Source organism: Phodopus roborovskii, unplaced genomic scaffold, assembly GCF_943737965.1.
Source record: "Phodopus roborovskii unplaced genomic scaffold, PHOROB, whole genome shotgun sequence".
NCBI classification, from domain to species: domain Eukaryota; kingdom Metazoa; phylum Chordata; class Mammalia; order Rodentia; family Cricetidae; genus Phodopus; species Phodopus roborovskii.
The window spans coordinates 22564785-22581927 of record NW_026126459.1 but is presented as its reverse complement, the minus strand read 5'-3'; the positions used below and the strand labels follow the sequence as shown (position 1 = coordinate 22581927).

Here is a 17143-nt window from a genome sequence, read left to right as displayed (position 1 = left end):
TGGCTTCCACACCAGTCATCTGTGACCCAGACATGGAAAGCCACTGAGAAAGGTGTGGCCAAGCTTTCCTGTCCCTCCACTCCCAAGAATCTCACGAAAGGAAAACTAGGAAAGCTCATCAGTTAGGCTGTGTGTGTGTGGCTAAGAGTGACACTGTGGCAGTCCTGAGCTCCTTCTGGTACCTGCCACACTTCACAGGGCCTCTCTCTCAGGCCTTGCTGTCCAGTGTGAGGGTGGGGTCTGCTCTTCTTAGGAAAGGACCACAAAGTAACAGTCCCCTGTGGTTAGCCAGGGCTCCTTGGCAGTTGGCTCACAAGTTGGAAGTCTAGAACCAGCTTCTGCTGTCCCAGTTGGAGGCATCCCTGTGTAGTTCTATGAGGAAGACAGAATCCTTCTCTTCAGGAAGTTTGTCAGGCTAGTGAGGGGTTCTTGGGGCTTTCTGCAGGAGCAAGTCTACTGGCACTGGATGGGGGCTCATGCTGTGGGATGATGCTGCCCAAAAGTAGGATTCCAGAGCCCTCTAGCTCTTCTGGTTTGTATTGGTTTTCCTGCCTTGTCAAAGTGCCCTTTAACCTCTCCTTCAAAGTGTCAGGATCCCTAAAATAGCAGTGTAGACTCAGACAGGAAATGAGAAGGGGGTGGGGAGCTGGAGAGCAGACAGACAGGAAATGGGAGGTCTGTCGGCCCCTAGAGAGGAAGCTAACTTCAGGCAGCTCCGGTGTCAGCTTTAGCTGCCAAATCAGCCAAGCCTGGTGCTCCGCTCTAGCCTCTCTCCACTCCGGGTGTGGCTGGCCAGCATGGAACTGGTATCCAGCTGTGAGGTAAAAGCCCGGCAGGGCAGATGGACACAGCTGCTTTATGTGGTCCCATGGATGTTCCAGAGTGAGTAGAGTATTTAGGAGAACAGGGGTTTGTCCTGAGGGGCTTATGTCTATATGCAGTGATCATACAACCGTCTCCACCAACTCTGAGGGAATTGGCTCTTGACTTTTATTCCAGAGATAGCTCAGTCCAAAAGGAAAGCAAAAATGTCGTAGGTCATTGTCCTTCTGTCCGCCCACCTGCCTACCTTCCCACATTCTCATGTGACTGAGAGAGTCATAACATACTGGAATTTTGAGTTCCTAACTGTTCCCCAACTCTTTTTGGTTCTGCCAGACTCACTCCAATTGAACACAGAACTCACACAATCATCTTTGCTCATAGCTTCTCAAAAAGGATATCTGACTGAGATTTATGGCATTAGGAACTTGCTGGCTTTCTCACACAGCTCTGTGAGTGGTAAATGCTCTGGATGCCTCCGCAATTCTTCCAGCATGCAGTGGGAGAAGACTTCATGCCTAGCATTGTATCAGATCAAAGGGATACAGGAAATAATTGGGTTATAGCCTTGGCTCACTAGGAGAGACTGGCTGGAATCTTGTTGGTTGAAGCTCATCTGTGATAAAGCAAGTGGTGTTGGAAATGCTTTCCCTGTCCCTGGCTCCCCTGCCTGTGGGAGGTCCAGGCTCATGACAGGATCAGAAATGGATGTTGTAGATTTTAGTTTTCAGGATTTTCTCAGCCTGACACTAGGGTCCAGTAGGATACAAGAGTACATATTTGTTGCTAGATTGCTGGGTAAGAGCCTCCACCAAACCAAACCAGTTTATGGACTCCATCCATTGTGTTTCCTGTGTCTGCAGGTGGGTGAGGGAATTTCTCAATGAGGAAAACAAAGGCCTGGATGTGCTGGTGGATTACCTGTCATTTGCCCAGTGTTCTGTCATGTGAGTACCACAAGGACTATGGTCGGGGACCCACTGGGAAGCACACAGTCCCAGTGTATTTAGAAGAAGGCTGAGGGCTGGGGATGCTGAATGTTGCCTACCATGTGCTGAGGCTGAGGCTGAGGGTTCAGTCTCCAGTGTGGGAGGAGGAGGTATGAGATTCCAGCAGAGAGATGGGAATGGGCAACCCAAGACAGTAGGAAGTAGCCCAAGTGTTAGTGTGGAAGTGAGCAGGCAAGGCAAGGGACTACCAACAATCAGCAAGGGTTGGCCAGTTAGCATGTTTTGGGGGAACATGAAGAGAACAGTATGGAAAGGGAGCAACTACAGGCTGTCTAAGGAAATACCCTGGCTCCTCAGGGAAATGCCTTAGAAGGGTTTATCCATTTCTACAGAATTGATTATTCATGAGGTGACTTAGGCCCTGAGATGTGAGAGGGTTACTACAGGACTGTTGAAGAAGTGCAGTGAGCATGACCTTTGACCCGAGCAGATAAATGAAGAAGCATTTGGGAGCATTTTCCAAACATCCTTTCCACATGGAGGCAGTTAGCCGCCGTGGGTTAGTACAGGAGTGATGGCATGTCGAGGCATGGTGAATGAGGGCTTTGGAGTCAGACAAAGCTGGGTTTAGATCTTAGTTGTGTTGTGCACTCACTATCTGGGGAACCTCAAGCATTGTCCTCACTGAAAGGAATAGATGGGAAGGGGTGCTTCACGCTCAGCATTTGGAGCATACTAGGCTTCCTCTGTGGTGGCTGCTTTGTTGTTGATTTATTACCCAGGAGATATGCTTGCCTGTGACTGAAGTTACCAGCATGTGTGGTGTCACACCTAAGACAATAAGCCCAGGGAGAATGGGTCCCAGTTTTGCTGTCTCTCAACTTCCCATGGTTCCCTAGTCTGGAGAAGCCCCAGGCTTGAGTGAGCCTTGGACCTTGCGCAGGCTTTTGCGTTTGTCCTGTCCCTGCCCTTGTGGCTCTTCTCTGTCCCCCGCATTTCCTCAAGGCACACACTAAAGCCTCTTGCAGGTGCAGCTTCCCTGTCACCCTTCCCAGGTCACTGTGCACCCGCATCTCTACAGAACTCATTCCTCATGATCCTCCTGTCCCTTTAAATAATCTTTTTATAGAAAGAAATGGGAAAAAATTGCTTAAGTGAATTTTTAGTTCAGAACTTTTATAGTAAAAAGATGTAGTTCATTTTCCCAAATATGCCTATCTTTCTTGAAAAAACAAACAAATCTCAGTTGCTCTAAACTAAGAATACACCAGACATTTAATGCTTCAGTGTCCAGGGCAGTGCCTTTGAAAACAGAGTCTAGGGAATGAGAGGGAATATGTTTTGGGAAGCCTTGAGAGGGAAGGGATGTGGCCACATAGTTTGAGAGAAGGCGTGCATTTGTAAAAGGCACATCCTGTGCCCAGGAGTGCCCAGATTGATGGGTGGACATCATCCCTGTCAGGACCCTCTGAAGTTGGCTGGGCTGCCCTGTTAACTTCCTCCTGATGTGTTAGGACTCTAAAGCCTACTGCAGCCTCCATTGAAACTTCAGTGCCTATGGTGTTCCTTGTTCCGGAAAGCCCGGCTTTTGACACTGGGCATTCACGTGGGGCAAGATGTCCTGTGGGAAAAAGCCTTTGGGAAACATGCCCCATTTTTGGTGGCTACCGGGGCACAGGGAAGGAAGGACAGGCGGGACTGCTTCTCAGGATGTGCACTCTTGTTAAGAAACATAAGGGAAGGCCCTGGGTGATGTGGAGTTCTAGCTATTCTCTTTGCCCTGTGCACAACTGCATATGGTCAGAGACAGGCTACAGGAAGTAACCCAAACAACACTGATAATCTCCAGCAACTCGAGTGCCCCGCCATCTCAGCCCATGGTTTTCTTTCTTCTAGGGAAGCTAAAGCTAAGGAGGAAAACAGAGAAGCCTCGTATAGTCAATCATAGAAAAGCAGACCATTAGGCTGGAGTGTAGCTCGCTGGTTCCTCCTGTTAGTATGCTTACCTAACAGGAGGCCCTTGGCTTCTATCCTCAGCACTGAAAAGCCAAACGAGGCCAGTCCACTGAAGCCAGTGGTGGGATGGGGCAGTGATGTGTGCTTAAGCTCAAGGGACTAACTTTGGCTTTTCAGGAACTTCTTTTTTTTCCTTTCAGTCCTGTCTAGTTAATTCTTGATGGCCTAGGCCACGTTAGGGAGCTTGAGCCTTTAGGCCACAGCCATTGGCCAGTGAGCAGGACCTGCAGCTGGCCCATCCCCTCTACTCTTTTTGGTATAGATTTTTTAAGTAGAGCCGTGGTGACTTGAGGTGTCCCATTTGAGGCGAGGAGCCCATGAAGCTGGCCAGCCCCACAGTCCTGGGGCCATGGAGAAACTTTCAGATATGCCCTCCCTCCCAGAGCTGTCTGAGCCTCCCCTGCCCTGTCTTACCTCAGTAGCTGCAACCAGGATTAGGTCTCTGATGCCTAATTCTGTTTTCTCTTCTTGCTGTCCTTGCTTTGTGTTGCCATAGAGGCTTGAAGGGTGGGAGGTGGGCTTGCTGGGGCTTGGCACAGAGTTCCTCTTGCGTATGTGCCTGCGTGTGTGCACGTGTGTCCTTTCATGCCAGGTTTGACTTTGAGGGTCTGGAGAGTGGTGATGATGGTGCATTTGACAAGCTCCGGTCCTGGAGCAGGTCAATCGAGGACCTGCAGCCACCGAATGCCCTGTCGGCCCCCTTCGCCAACAGCCTCGCTCGCTCTGCGCGCCAGTCCGTGCTCCGGTATGTGTGCGCTTACTCTGTGCACCTGCACCCCACCCCAGCCCCAGTCCAGGTCTTGGTAACCCGGTGAGTGCTCATGCCCCTCCCTCCACTCTTGCTTCCAGGCTCAGCTCTCTTGCCCTCTGCCTGCTCGCCTGTCTCTCATCTGTCCTCTCTGTCTCCCTGACTCTGCCCAGCAGTCTATCCTGGGTAAGTACATGGTCCTCATCTGTGCCACCCGCCTGGCATTCCAGCTTTCCCCTTCTTCCAGCCTTCACTCTTTTAGCCATTCCTTCCTGACCTTGGGTAGGGCTTGGTCTTTGCTGGCTGATTGAGCTCCTGCCCTGTGAGCACGCACTCTTCCCATCAGCAGCTTGGAGACCAGCCCCACCTGTCTGCTGCTCCTTCCTTCCCTTTTCCTTCAGGTCTTTTCTCTCTAAGTTGTGTTTTCATTTGTCTGTGGGCTCTCAAGAGCAGTCCTGTTGTGAACTGGGTCCTTCCCCCAGCCCTTTTTACTTGAGGCTGTCGTCGCACACCCATAGCTTTTCCTTTGGCCTCTGTCTCTTCCACGGCTCTGCTACTCTCCTTGGGTTTTGTGTCTTGGACATTGCTCACCACTCTGGTCTTGCACGAACAGGTTCCATAAGTGTTTCCTCTTCTCACAAAACATTAAGGCAGTAGAGGGGTAATACAAAGCCAGGCATAGCCCCTAGCCTTTGCAAGGCCTAGCCTGTGTGGCCTGCTCTGCCTTTGGGGGCTTAAGAATGAGACGAGAGCAAAGATGCACCTGTCCCACCGAATGTTCCAAAGATGTGGTAACAAGAAATGAGAGAAGGGACGCCTAAGATGTGTGTCTTTGTGATCCACCCCAAGGACTACAAAGTCCTCAAAACATTTTTGTATTTCAGAGGGTCTCTAGGGTTAGCATGATTTTGACAGAGTATAAAGCCACGGCCCTGGGTAGTTGCTGACAAAGGCCTGTGACAAAGGAGGTGAATAGAAGCTGACTCCCTTGCCTCTTACACCTGGGCTATCTTGGCAGTTGGTACAAGGTCCTCTTTCCCCCAATTTTTCTGCTTCTAGGGGGCAACCTGGTGTCCTAGAACCTTCACCAGCAGTCTTGTCCCCGACCTGATTATTTGGTGCTATCCCCCAGGTACAGTACTCTCCCTGGCCGCAGGGCCCTGAAGAACTCCCGCCTGGTGAGCCAGAAGGATGATGTTCACGTCTGTATCCTTTGTCTCAGAGCCATCATGAATTATCAGGTAAGGGGTGATGCTCACCATGGATGAACTACTTCTGCCTCCTATGGTAAACCAAGACAGCAGAGCACCCGCTTGTGAAAGACAAGTTTGCCAGGGGGAGACCTGCTAGCTTCCCCTTTCCCACCATCAAGGCCCTCTTATCCTTTCCTTTGCAGTATGGCTTCAACTTGGTCATGTCCCACCCCCATGCTGTCAATGAGATTGCACTTAGCCTCAACAACAAGAATCCAAGGTGCGTTCCTTCCTTCCTCATATGCCAAGATAGCTGAAGATCCTGACTTATCTTTGACAAGTCCTGCCTGCTTTGGATCTGTTAGTCAGGGTCTCCCCTGCTGCAGAAGTGTCTAAGGACATGAACTATAAGGACATGATGGGACCTAGGATGTTAATCTGCCTTCATCTCTTAGGACCAAAGCCCTGGTCTTGGAGCTGTTGGCAGCTGTGTGTTTGGTGCGGGGAGGTCATGAAATTATCCTTGCTGCCTTTGACAATTTCAAAGAGGTTAGTCTACTGCATGCTCACCCTGCCTGGCCCCATGCGCAAGTGCGTGTGTGCGTGCGTGCATGTGGTGTGTGCGCGCATGCGCTTGCATGTGTGTGTTAGAAGAAAATGTGGGGACCCTATTTACTGGGATTTCTAGTGACTTTAACTGAGCTTGACTGAGCAGCCTGCTTTAGAGTGAAACTAGAACTAAAGCAAAACCAGAGTTTGTTCCATTACCCCTCCCAGTTGGCCAGTTCATGATGCTCTGGGGTAGACTGCAGTGTCCTACTGATATCGTGGGAATCACCAGAGGAGCTTGTTGGAAGTACAGATGGGGGCTGGAGAGGCAGCTCAGTAGTTAAGATCCCCTGCTGACTTTTTAGAGGCCCTGGGTTCATTTTCCAGTATTGAAATGGTGCCCCCTTCTGGCATCCACAGGCACAGTACACAACATGCATAAACATTTATGTAGGCAAAACACAGACGGTTTCCCCCCTTATTTTAGGCACAGGCTTGGCTCCTGACCTACTGGATTAGAGCCTGGGCATCATCGTCACTTTATAAGACTCCCCAGGTAGTTTTGCTGCAGTGAGCCCACAGGTGAACTCCAAAGCAAGGATATTCTCAGAAGGAGAAGGCTCTTAGTGAAGGAAGAGAGAACTTGTGTGTGGAATTTTCCCATCCTGAGGTCTACCTCTGAAACCCCAATTTGCTTAACATGGGATTCCTCAACATTCAGCCACAGCCGTGGCCCCACCCCTTCCCCCTCCCTGGGCCTCTTCCCTTGCATCCATTGTTTGGTTCAGGAAACAGCTCTTCCTCCTTAAAGTCCAGAGACTCAAAGGAGTCCCTGGACCCTTTCCGTATAGTACTTTGTGGCATACTGACTGATTCCTCCTTGGTCCCCCTGGGGCCCAACCCTCTGCCACAGCCAGGACTGGACTCCTTTCCTCCATTTTCCTCCCTCTCTCTGTAACTTGGCAGCATCATATCTGCTGTGTGGTGTTCTGGCCGAGCTTTAGAGGCACCGAAATCCTAGTTTGTACTGGGTGCCCTCAGTGTGGTAAAGGGTCAGAGACCTAGGCCAGATTCCAGGTCCTGTGGTTTTTTTTTTTTTTTTTTTTTTTTTTTTTTCTTTCTGTAGTCCAGAATGGCACAGTCCCTAGATAGAGTTATGGTTAATTTGTTTGTATTTTATTTATTTTTATTTATTTGCATATCTTTTGTTTGTTTGGTTGGTTTTTGTTCTTTTAACACAAATTTTTACTTTCTAGCCCATTCTGGCTTCAAACTTATGGCAGTCCTTCCTGCTTCAGCCTCCTGAAGGTTAGCTAGGAAGTTAGGGACAAGCCAGCATGTCTCACTCAGTGGCTGAACTCAGACTGAACTATGCCTTTGCCATCATGTTCCTGGGAACCAGAGGTTGTGGATTTAGGTTCTGCATGGTTACATACAAATCCTTCCCCTGGGAATGTTTTGTGCATTCAGGTGTGTAAAGAACTGCACCGGTTTGAGAAGCTAATGGAATATTTCCGGAATGAGGACAGCAACATTGACTTCATGGTGAGGACCTGGGCCTGGGGCAGGTGCATGTCATGCACATTCAGGCTTTGTGCTGCTTAAGCCAGTCCACACCAGCAGTGTGTTTTGAAAGTCTGTTTCTCCCCACAGGTGGCCTGTATGCAGTTCATCAATATTGTGGTGCACTCAGTAGAGGACATGAACTTCCGGGTCCACCTGCAATATGAGTTTACAAAGTTGGGGCTGGAGGAATTCCTGCAGGTAAACTGGCTAGAGTCTTGGAAAGTGACATGTTTTAGGGAGGAGAATCAACTTAGACACAGCATAAAGAGCCTAGATGGTTATGAAACCTGCCTGTCTTCTTTGACCTTGGACTGAGGCCCTTTTGCCAGTGTCTGTCTTCCCACTGAAGCAGCTCTGTCAGGACCAGCCAGGCATGGGTAGGAGCTGGAAGTCCCTGGTGACATGCACTCAGAGGTAGTTGTGAAGCAGTGATGCTCCCTCTGAGGCCTACACTGCCTCCCATACCTCCACTCTGTTTCCCTAGAAGTCGAGGCACACAGAGAGTGAGAAGCTACAAGTGCAGATTCAGGCATACCTGGACAATGTGTTTGACGTGGGGGGACTGTTGGAGGACGCAGAAACCAAGAACGTTGCGCTGGAAAAGGTGGAAGAACTAGAAGAGCACGTGTCCCACGTAGGTACCCTCTGCTTGCCGGGAGCCACTGTGCAGGGCTGGGGACGGGCACTAGTGCCTGGAATCCACCTGCCTGCAGATAGAACTGCAGGAAGACTTAAGAACCACTGAGTCTTTCTAGAAGCTGCTCTGGCCCAGGCCACCAGATGCTACTCACTGGAATGTGCTATCCTTCATGATTGGGTATAAGATAGCCTTAAACTTGGGACAGACTGCTGCCATTTGCTCTGTACCTGTTGCTGTTTCATAGGGTCAGGACTCCTGGTCCCTGAGAATAATGTAGGGAAGCCACTTGAAAAACTGCCTTTTGGGCACTGCTTTTCAGGTCTTGGTTTGGCTTCTGGTTATCCTGAATGTTCAGGCTTGAACACAGCTTTGAATATGCCTTCCCTGTCTTGTAGCTCACAGAGAAGCTGCTGGACATGGAGAATGAGAACATGATGCGGGTGGCAGAGCTGGAAAAGCAACTGCTTCAGCGGGAAAAGGAGCTGGAGAGCATCAAGGTGCCAGTAGGGAGGGAGATGTGGGGAGGCTGCAGCTGACCTGGGTCTCAGTGCCACAGGACTTTCCCTCCTAACCAAATCATATCAGGGAAAAAAAACTGATCTATCCTCAACGTGCTCAGGCAAGGGTGAACTGGTGATCTCACCCTTTCTATCTGGAGAGAGAAGTTGAAGCTAGAGTTGGCCAGACCCAGAAGAGAGTAGGAGCAGCCATCTTCTTCCTGCCCACTTGCTGGCCTTTTCTCCACATGCTCCTTAGCCCTGCTTCCTGAGCTAAGTCATGGTCAAAGTAGCTCAGGTCTGTTTATTAGAGTGTCTACGGGTGTCCTCTGAAGGCCAGGGCTTCTCGTAGTTCAGTCTCTTGTGTTCTTGCACCTAACTTCATAACTTATTATAAAGCCGTGCTACACCCTCCTTTTTCTTGGAAAAAGTATGATTATGTTGACTACTGAACTCTGTATCTGCTCATCCATGCTAAGCTCTATATAAGGAGCTAGGGAGAATACAGAGCTCACCAAGATAGGGTTATCTGTGAGGCTTCCACATGGGCAGCTATCCACAGCCAAAGAAATAAAAGCAATAATGAAGACTTAAGGTATGTGGAGAGAGCAGCTGTGCCCATCTGGAAGGGGACCAATGGAGTTTCAAATGAGGAACTCCTTTTCCTTCAGCCTTGAGAGGCCTATGCAGTGAGAACAGACTTGAGCAGAGAGGACAGATCAGAATACCAGTGGAAGCAAGCTGATTCTCCTGCTTCTGCTGTACTACACACCAGCTTTGCTGTTCTGACCCGGATCCCTTCTGTTCTGAGCAGCCTCACTGAGATGACCCTAGCTCCTTGAGAGTCTATTGGGTAGGAATGCTGACTCCCAGAGGAAGAGATTGTTGTATCCTCAGCCCCCTTCTTCCCTCAATGTTGCTGTCTGTCTGATAGGAGACATACGAGAACACAAACCACCAGGTGCATACTCTTCGGAGGCTCATTAAAGAGAAGGAAGAGGCCTTTCAGCGCCGATGCCACCTGGATCCAAGTGCCCGGGGTCTGGAGTCCATGGGTGGTAGCGAGGCCTTATCCAGGATAGGCCCTACAGAGTTGAGTGAGGGCATGCCACCCTCTGACCTGGACCTGCTGGCTCCGACCCCACCTGCTGAAGAGGCCCTTCCTTTGCCCCCTCCACCAGCTCCGCCTTTGCCCCCACCCCCTCCTCCACTACCAGGTAACTGGGACTTCCAAGCTGGGGGATTGGTGGGGGCCGGTTTTTGTGAGGCCAGGACCCTAGTTGCATCATCTTGGGGAGCAGATGGGAAATAGCATCATTTGAAAGCTGGGAGTATATTAAGTCAGGATGAGATGGCCAAGGGAAGACCAAAATTTGGGGAAACATGGAGTGCCAGGAGCAGGTTTTGCTTCAAGGATGTCTGAGTGCTGCATCTCTTAATTACTCTGAAGGTAGCCAAGCAGAGGGCTGCACTGTGGCAGGAAAGACTCCATTAGTGCTACTAGTCACTGTCCCCTTCAGGATACCCCAGGGATTAGCTTGACCAGAGTCTTCATAATACTCTTCTCTGGGTCTCTAAGGACAGCTGAGGACAGGCAGAGTTTGAGCAGCCTGGGAAGAGTCTTTGGACCTTCGGGTCACTATGGTATTTTTTTTTCTCCCCCAGACAAGTGTCCCCCTGCCCCACCTCTCCCCGGTGCTGCTCCTTCTGTGGTGTTAACAGTGGGTCTGTCAGGTGAGTGTTCTCAGGGCTCTGGGCAACACTGGTGTTTTTCCTTGGCCCATGCCTTACACCTGTCCTTCCAAAACTAGCCATTCGCATCAAGAAACCCATCAAGACCAAATTCCGCCTGCCAGTCTTCAACTGGACAGCACTGAAACCCAATCAGATCAATGGCACTGTCTTCAGTGAGCTTGATGATGAGAAGATCTTGGAGGTGACAGGGTTCTGGGTCCAGAAGGGTGGGGTTGAGGTCTGAGGACCAAGATCCTCACATCTTCTTGTCTCAAAACACTTTCAGGCAGAGCAGAACTGATAGTACATCAGGTTTTAGGGACCCCAACTGGGTGCTTGCAGAGCATGTGGCAGTGGGTGTTGTTATAGCTTGACCCTTCAACATCATCCCTTCTTATCTACTTCTGCCAGGACTTAGACCTGGACAAGTTTGAAGAGTTATTTAAGACAAAAGCCCAGGGTCCTGCCCTTGACCTCATCTGCTCCAAGAATAAGACAGCACAAAAGGCTGCCAGTAAGGTGACCCTTTTGGAAGCCAACCGTGCCAAGAACCTGGCTATCACCCTTCGAAAGGCTGGGCGCTCCGCTGAGGAGATCTGCAGGGCCATCCACACGTGAGACTTCCACTAACTTGGCCCTGGTCCCCAAACAGCTGTTACCCCAATTCTCCCCACAATAGCTGGGTTCTCCTAGATTCCAGGGCTCCTAAAAGGACTTGCTCAAACTTCTCAGCATGCACTGGCCTGAATAAGAAAGCATACTGGCTGTATGATTGGTGCCAGGCAGTGAGAGGCCATGTACTTTCAGCCTGGAAGGAAGAAGTATGGTCGGAAGAATGTAGGAGGGATACCATCATGTTAGCAGAGTACAGACAGGTGGCTGAGCATTGTGAGGGAAGATGTCCCAAGGAGGGTCTTAACTAAGACTGAAGGAATTGCACAAGTTGGTCCAGGTCAGGACGTGGTGGAAACAACATGGTATATACTGAGTACTGAAAATGAAATCTGCCTTGAGTGTGTAGGCTAGACGGAGTAGAAAGTGGGCAGAGGTCTTGCAGGCCACATTCAGGTTACTTAAACTTAACCATAGATGCAGAGGGAAGACACTGAAGGACTTTTAACACAGGAGCATGGGGGTCAGGGTTAGTGTATGTGTCTATAATCCTAGCACTTTTGAAGCAGAGGTAGGAGGGCTCACAAGTTTGAGACCACCCTGGACTACATGGCAAGATCCTGTCTGAAAACAATCGAATCATGGACTCCTCCTCTAGGAGTATTGTTAATGTTGTGACAGAGGAAGCAGTGATGCTTTGTCTCTGGCTGTGTCCTGTGTATTGTCCTCCAGTCTTTCTAAGGATGAGGGAGAATGTGGACAGATGTCAGATCTGAAGTGCTGTTCTTCCTACACAGGTTTGACTTACAGACACTACCTGTAGACTTCGTGGAGTGCCTGATGCGCTTCCTACCCACAGAGGCTGAGGTGAAGCTGCTGCGGCAATATGAGCGTGAACGGCAGCCCCTGGAGGAGCTGGCAGCTGAGGACCGCTTCATGCTGCTTTTTAGCAAGGTGGAACGGCTGACCCAGAGAATGGCTGGCATGGCCTTTCTGGGCAACTTCCAGGACAACCTGCAGATGCTCACACCGGTACAACCTCTTCCCTAATCACTATCCACTGCTGTCACTAGTCATGTCTACTGTCCATCCTTCTGGCCCTATCCCTTGACTTTATCTATCATTCTCCCAAGCTGGGTGACTCAGTGTTTATCTTGTCTTACAGCAATTGAATGCCATCATTGCAGCCTCTGCCTCTGTCAAGTCCTCACAGAAACTGAAGCAGATGTTGGAGGTTGGGAAAGGGAGTGACTGGGGTGTTGGTGGCTCCCAGGTCCTGGGTGGGTCCTAGTACTACTATACAGAGGACGAAGTCCTTGGGCTTCTGGTGACCTTCCTTCGTGCATCTTATGAACAGATCATACTTGCTTTGGGGAACTACATGAACAGCAGCAAGCGAGGTGCCGTGTATGGCTTCAAGCTCCAGAGCCTAGATCTGGTAAGGTGGCGGGGACGCCATGTGCAGGAAGATTGGAACACCAGTGTTAGAGCCAGGGTGTTCAGCTCTGTGTTGCTTCCACTGCCTTTCAGCTGCTGGACACAAAGTCCACTGACCGGAAAATGACACTGCTGCACTTCATCGCCTTGACAGTGAAGGAGAAATACCCAGACCTGGCTACCTTCTGGCATGAGCTGCACTTCGTGGAGAAGGCTGCAGCAGGTGAGGGACAACCTGCCTCACGTCCAGGACAATCTCAGGAAGCTGAGCAAGAGGAACACCTGGGCCCATTTCTGGCTTTTGTTATCCTTTTCATTGCTTCAAAGCTTTCCGCTAAGGCCCTGAGCAGGGGCCACTCCAGAGGGAGCCTTCCTCTGAGCTCAAGTGGGATCAGGCTTCCCTTAGGCTGGCCCAGAGATTGCATTTCTCTACCACTTATGTGATAGAGAACTTATAAAGCCCCCTACACACATAGAGTACTGCTGTTTCTGTCCTGCCTATGAAAAACTACAGCAGGCCCAAAGCAGCTCTGGCTTGGAGACCAGCATTCTCAGTGGTTTGCCTTCTTTTGCTATCTTGTTCTTTCTTTGAGGTCATAAACTCTTGCCCTCCATTCCTTCTCACTGCCCAGAGAACTTAGTCTGCCTGACATGGACTTCTCTACGTGACATGGGAGTCTATGTCATGGGGGGAGGGTACATATAGTCCTGAGCAAGCCTCAGCCAGACCTCTCGGTAAATAGTGTCCCTGGAGAACGTGCTGCTAGATGTGAAAGAGCTGGGCCGGGGCATGGAACTGATTCGGCGGGAATGCAACATTCATGACAACAGCGTCCTTCGAAACTTCCTCAGCACCAATGAAGGCAAACTGGACAAGCTCCAGCGAGATGCCAAGACTGCTGAGGTGAGCAAGGAACTGAAGTAGAAAATAAACATCCAGAACAGCAGTCTCAGCCTGTGGGTTGAAAACCCTTTGGGGGAATGAATGACTGTTTCACAGGGGTCACATGTCAGATATTTACATTATGATTCACTACAGTAGCAAAATTAGTTATGAAGTAACAACGAAAATAATTTTATGGTTGAGGGTCACCACAGCATGAGGAACTGTATTAAAGGGTTGTAGCATCAGGAAAGTTGAGGACCACTGTACTAGATAGAGCCAGACACTAGGCCACTTTATGCAGCCTGCCAGCTATTAGGGAGCTCTAGGTGGGAATAAGGAAGGACTTTAAAGGTAGCAGACATCCATGTCTGGAGTTAGGACTCTTGGGAACCTTGGAGACACCCCACATTTCTCTCTTGTTCATGGGGGCTTGGGTAGTTGGTTTTCCTCCCTTTGGCCCTAGGTGTTGCTTTTTTGCCGGCCTTGTGACCATGTGTGAGTGCTGGGCTTCTATCCACCAGGATGACCCTTCTGTCTGCCCCTTCCTTACTCAGGATGCCTACAATGCAGTTGTGCGCTACTTTGGCGAGAGTCCCAAGACCACACCTCCTTCTGTGTTTTTCCCAGTATTTGTCAGATTCATTCGTTCTTACAAGGTAAGTTGAAGCAATTTCTAGAAGAGTTTGGTTGAGAGAAAATGATTAGTCAAGAAAGCGCCTGGGCTTCAAGTCCCAGTCTTTTCTGTTCCTGAGGTCTAGGAAAGGAACCATGGAAGCTGGCGACAGGCCTCTTAACTGTGAACTGGTGGGCGGGGTGGGGCCCAGCCCCTTCCTTTCATTGTTTGGAGCAGGAAGTACCCCTGCAGCGGGTGGCCACCTGGGGTTAGTTGGTCTTACTGCCACCCACTCTCCATGCTCAGTGTCAGCCCCTCCTCTCCCAGCTTGTGAGAGCCTCTCGCTCCCCCCATCTCTTGGTTCTTTCTAAGGAAGCAGAACAAGAGAATGAAGCTCGCAAGAAACAAGAGGAGGTCATGCGGGAGAAGCAGCTGGCTCAGGAAGCCAAGAAGCTGGATGCCAAGGTGGGTGGGACCAAGGATCTAGAGGGCAGGATGAAAAAACTGAGGATCCAGAAAGGACATGAAAAACCAAGACAAATGCACGCACGCCCCCTCCATTGGAGTGCTAAAGGCAAGAGTCCAGAGGGAGGGTCAGACACAAATGGACAGGACATAGGGCTTCTCTCAGTAGGGCTATCTTCAGACTACATCTTAGGACAGGAACCAGTTGCTTGTCAAGTTAGTGATGACTTCCTTCCCCTAATAATATTTGGCCCTAGACTCCATCCCAGCGGAACAAATGGCAACAGCAGGAGCTAATTGCAGAGTTGAGGAGGCGCCAAGCTAAGGAACACCGGCCTGTTTATGAAGGGAAAGATGGTACCATCGAGGACATCATCACAGGTGGGACCTTTTTCCATTGGGCCCAATTCCCAAAGCCTGAGTCAAACCCCACCTCCTTTGGTCCTTCTTCAGTCTGTTTCCTTCTAAAACCTGACCATGATCTTTCCTGGGCCATAGTGTTGAAGAGTGTCCCTTTCACGGCCCGTACTGCCAAGCGGGGCTCACGCTTCTTCTGTGATGCAGCCCACCACGATGAGTCAAACTGTTAGCCCTCAAGGCTGGGGCCCCTGACAGGTACTGGGCACCGTGGCTGCACTCTCTGCATGCCTTAGAATCATCTGGTAGCAGCTTCCCATGGATGGAGACAGACTTCTTGCATGCTGCATGCTCCAAGAAACAGTTGATCCCTTGCATGTTTCCTCCCACTAATTCTATCCTAGCTACTAAGAGCCAAGGGCTATGGAGTCCTTGGCCCGGGTTGGAGCTGTCCCAGGGCAGGCAAGCCCAGGCCTCATGGTTCTGATCCTGAAGCTCCATTCCTAGGCCCAAGATACCCAGGGTCCTGGCCTCCACTAAGAGCTCTGTAATTAGCTGCTAGTCAGGATGTCCCCTGACCTCTGCTTCTTGACATCTATTTAATCTGCTTGTGGTGTTTTCCTGAGTGGATTTTAGATCCCTGTTACCTCCTAAAAAATGGCTCCAGTACTTTCTCCAGCTGGTCCTCTTCATAGTTGACTACTTAACTCCCTGTCCTCCTGAAGGTGCTGTCCTGCTCAGTCTCCCTGCCTGTTCACATGCATCTGTCTTCCCCACAGGCTTCAACCTCCAGCCCATGGTCACTTGCAACCAAGCCAGGAGTGCTGTACCACCCAGTGGCCCCCCTCGGGCTCCAGGTCCCCACTGAGATCCTCTTGGAGGCAGAAGTACTTTAATTCTCAGAGTCCTGCAAGGCTGGGCAGTGGATCCAGGGCCCAGCAGAAAGCTATGCTGTTCCAGCTGTAGCCACTCAGGCTCTGAGGCTGGATCTTCCCTGTGCCACTGTGGACATTAGGTCTAGGAGGCTGGCACTTCTCTAGTGCCTCCCATATTGCACCTTGCCCCCAGTCTTAACTTCATTCAGGGCTGGGGAAAACCACTTTCCAGCTTTGGCTTATGAAGACTAGAGTCATCTCCTACTAGAGTCTAGTGGGATGAAAAAGAATGCTGTACTCTTATTTTTTCTTTTTGCAGTCCCACAGTCAGCTCTGGTCTAGAAATATCCAGGCTTATGGATCCCTGGACTCTGCCAATATCAGATCATCTCACAGAGTATAAAGCCCTTTATCTGGGCCCACTGCCTTCTTGCACATTCTACCTGAGACTTCAGTTTTTCACCCTGCCCTCCAGATCCTTGGTCCCACCCACCTTGGCTTCCAGCTTCTTGGCTCCCTGAGCCAGCTGCTTCCCCTGTGTGACCTCCTGCTTCTTGCTCCACTTCCTCAAAACCAAAAGGTGTGGGGGAAGACTTGAGGTTTTCAGTCTTCAAAGGTGAAAAGCGAGGAGCTGACCCTGAACATGGAGAGTGCAGCAGTGGGACCAGCCAACCCAGGTGGCCACCCGCTGCAGGGTATGTCCTGCTCCAAACAATGAAAGGAAGGGGCTGGGCCCCACCCCGCCCACTGTCTTCCCGCTGACTGAAGAGCGGAGACATTGTATGTATGTACCAGCTCCAACTGTTTCACCTATCCTCAGCTAGGTGGATTCTGGCCAGGAACAGGCAACATGGAGGATTTTCATAGACTGTTTGCTCAGTTCCCTACTAGGTTCTCTGACCCTAGGAGGGAATGCGGGGGCACTTTGTTTTGTACATGTACCATTTCCTTTCTCTCTTGTACATAAATCCCACACTTCTTAACAAATCTTGTGCACCAGGCTGTCTTCTCTTTCTTGGTTTGGGTGGCTAGGGTGGGGTGGCCATGAGGATATAAGAGTGGGTGGGGGCAGTGTTTGCCTTCGCCTCCATCTCAGGAGTGATGAGCCTATAGGGCAGGGAAGCCTGGCTGGGTGGGCTTCAACTACACAGGGAAAAAGATGTTAGAACAGTAGTGCCCTCTG

General features: G+C 50.4%; 1 protein-coding gene across 1 annotated transcript in view; it reads left to right on the top strand.

The window, feature by feature from the left end:
• The window catches only part of Fmnl3 (formin like 3), a 52141-nt gene extending 35194 nt beyond the window's left edge, over positions 1-16947 (top strand). Inside the window, 24 exon segments of the mRNA XM_051189871.1 lie at positions 1686-1769; positions 4381-4533; positions 5669-5777; positions 5933-6009; positions 6185-6278; positions 7749-7823; positions 7932-8042; positions 8329-8478; positions 8880-8981; positions 9916-10198; positions 10647-10715; positions 10793-10917; positions 11127-11329; positions 12125-12359; positions 12493-12561; positions 12685-12765; positions 12858-12987; positions 13508-13668; positions 14205-14306; positions 14636-14728; positions 14986-15109; positions 15865-15900; positions 15903-16007; positions 16010-16947. Of these exon segments, the coding sequence (XP_051045828.1) occupies positions 1686-1769; positions 4381-4533; positions 5669-5777; positions 5933-6009; positions 6185-6278; positions 7749-7823; positions 7932-8042; positions 8329-8478; positions 8880-8981; positions 9916-10198; positions 10647-10715; positions 10793-10917; positions 11127-11329; positions 12125-12359; positions 12493-12561; positions 12685-12765; positions 12858-12987; positions 13508-13668; positions 14205-14306; positions 14636-14728; positions 14986-15109; positions 15865-15900; positions 15903-16007; positions 16010-16125 (2887 nt within the window). The 3' untranslated portion in view covers positions 16126-16947.
• Positions 16948-17143: the final 196 nt, after the last annotated feature.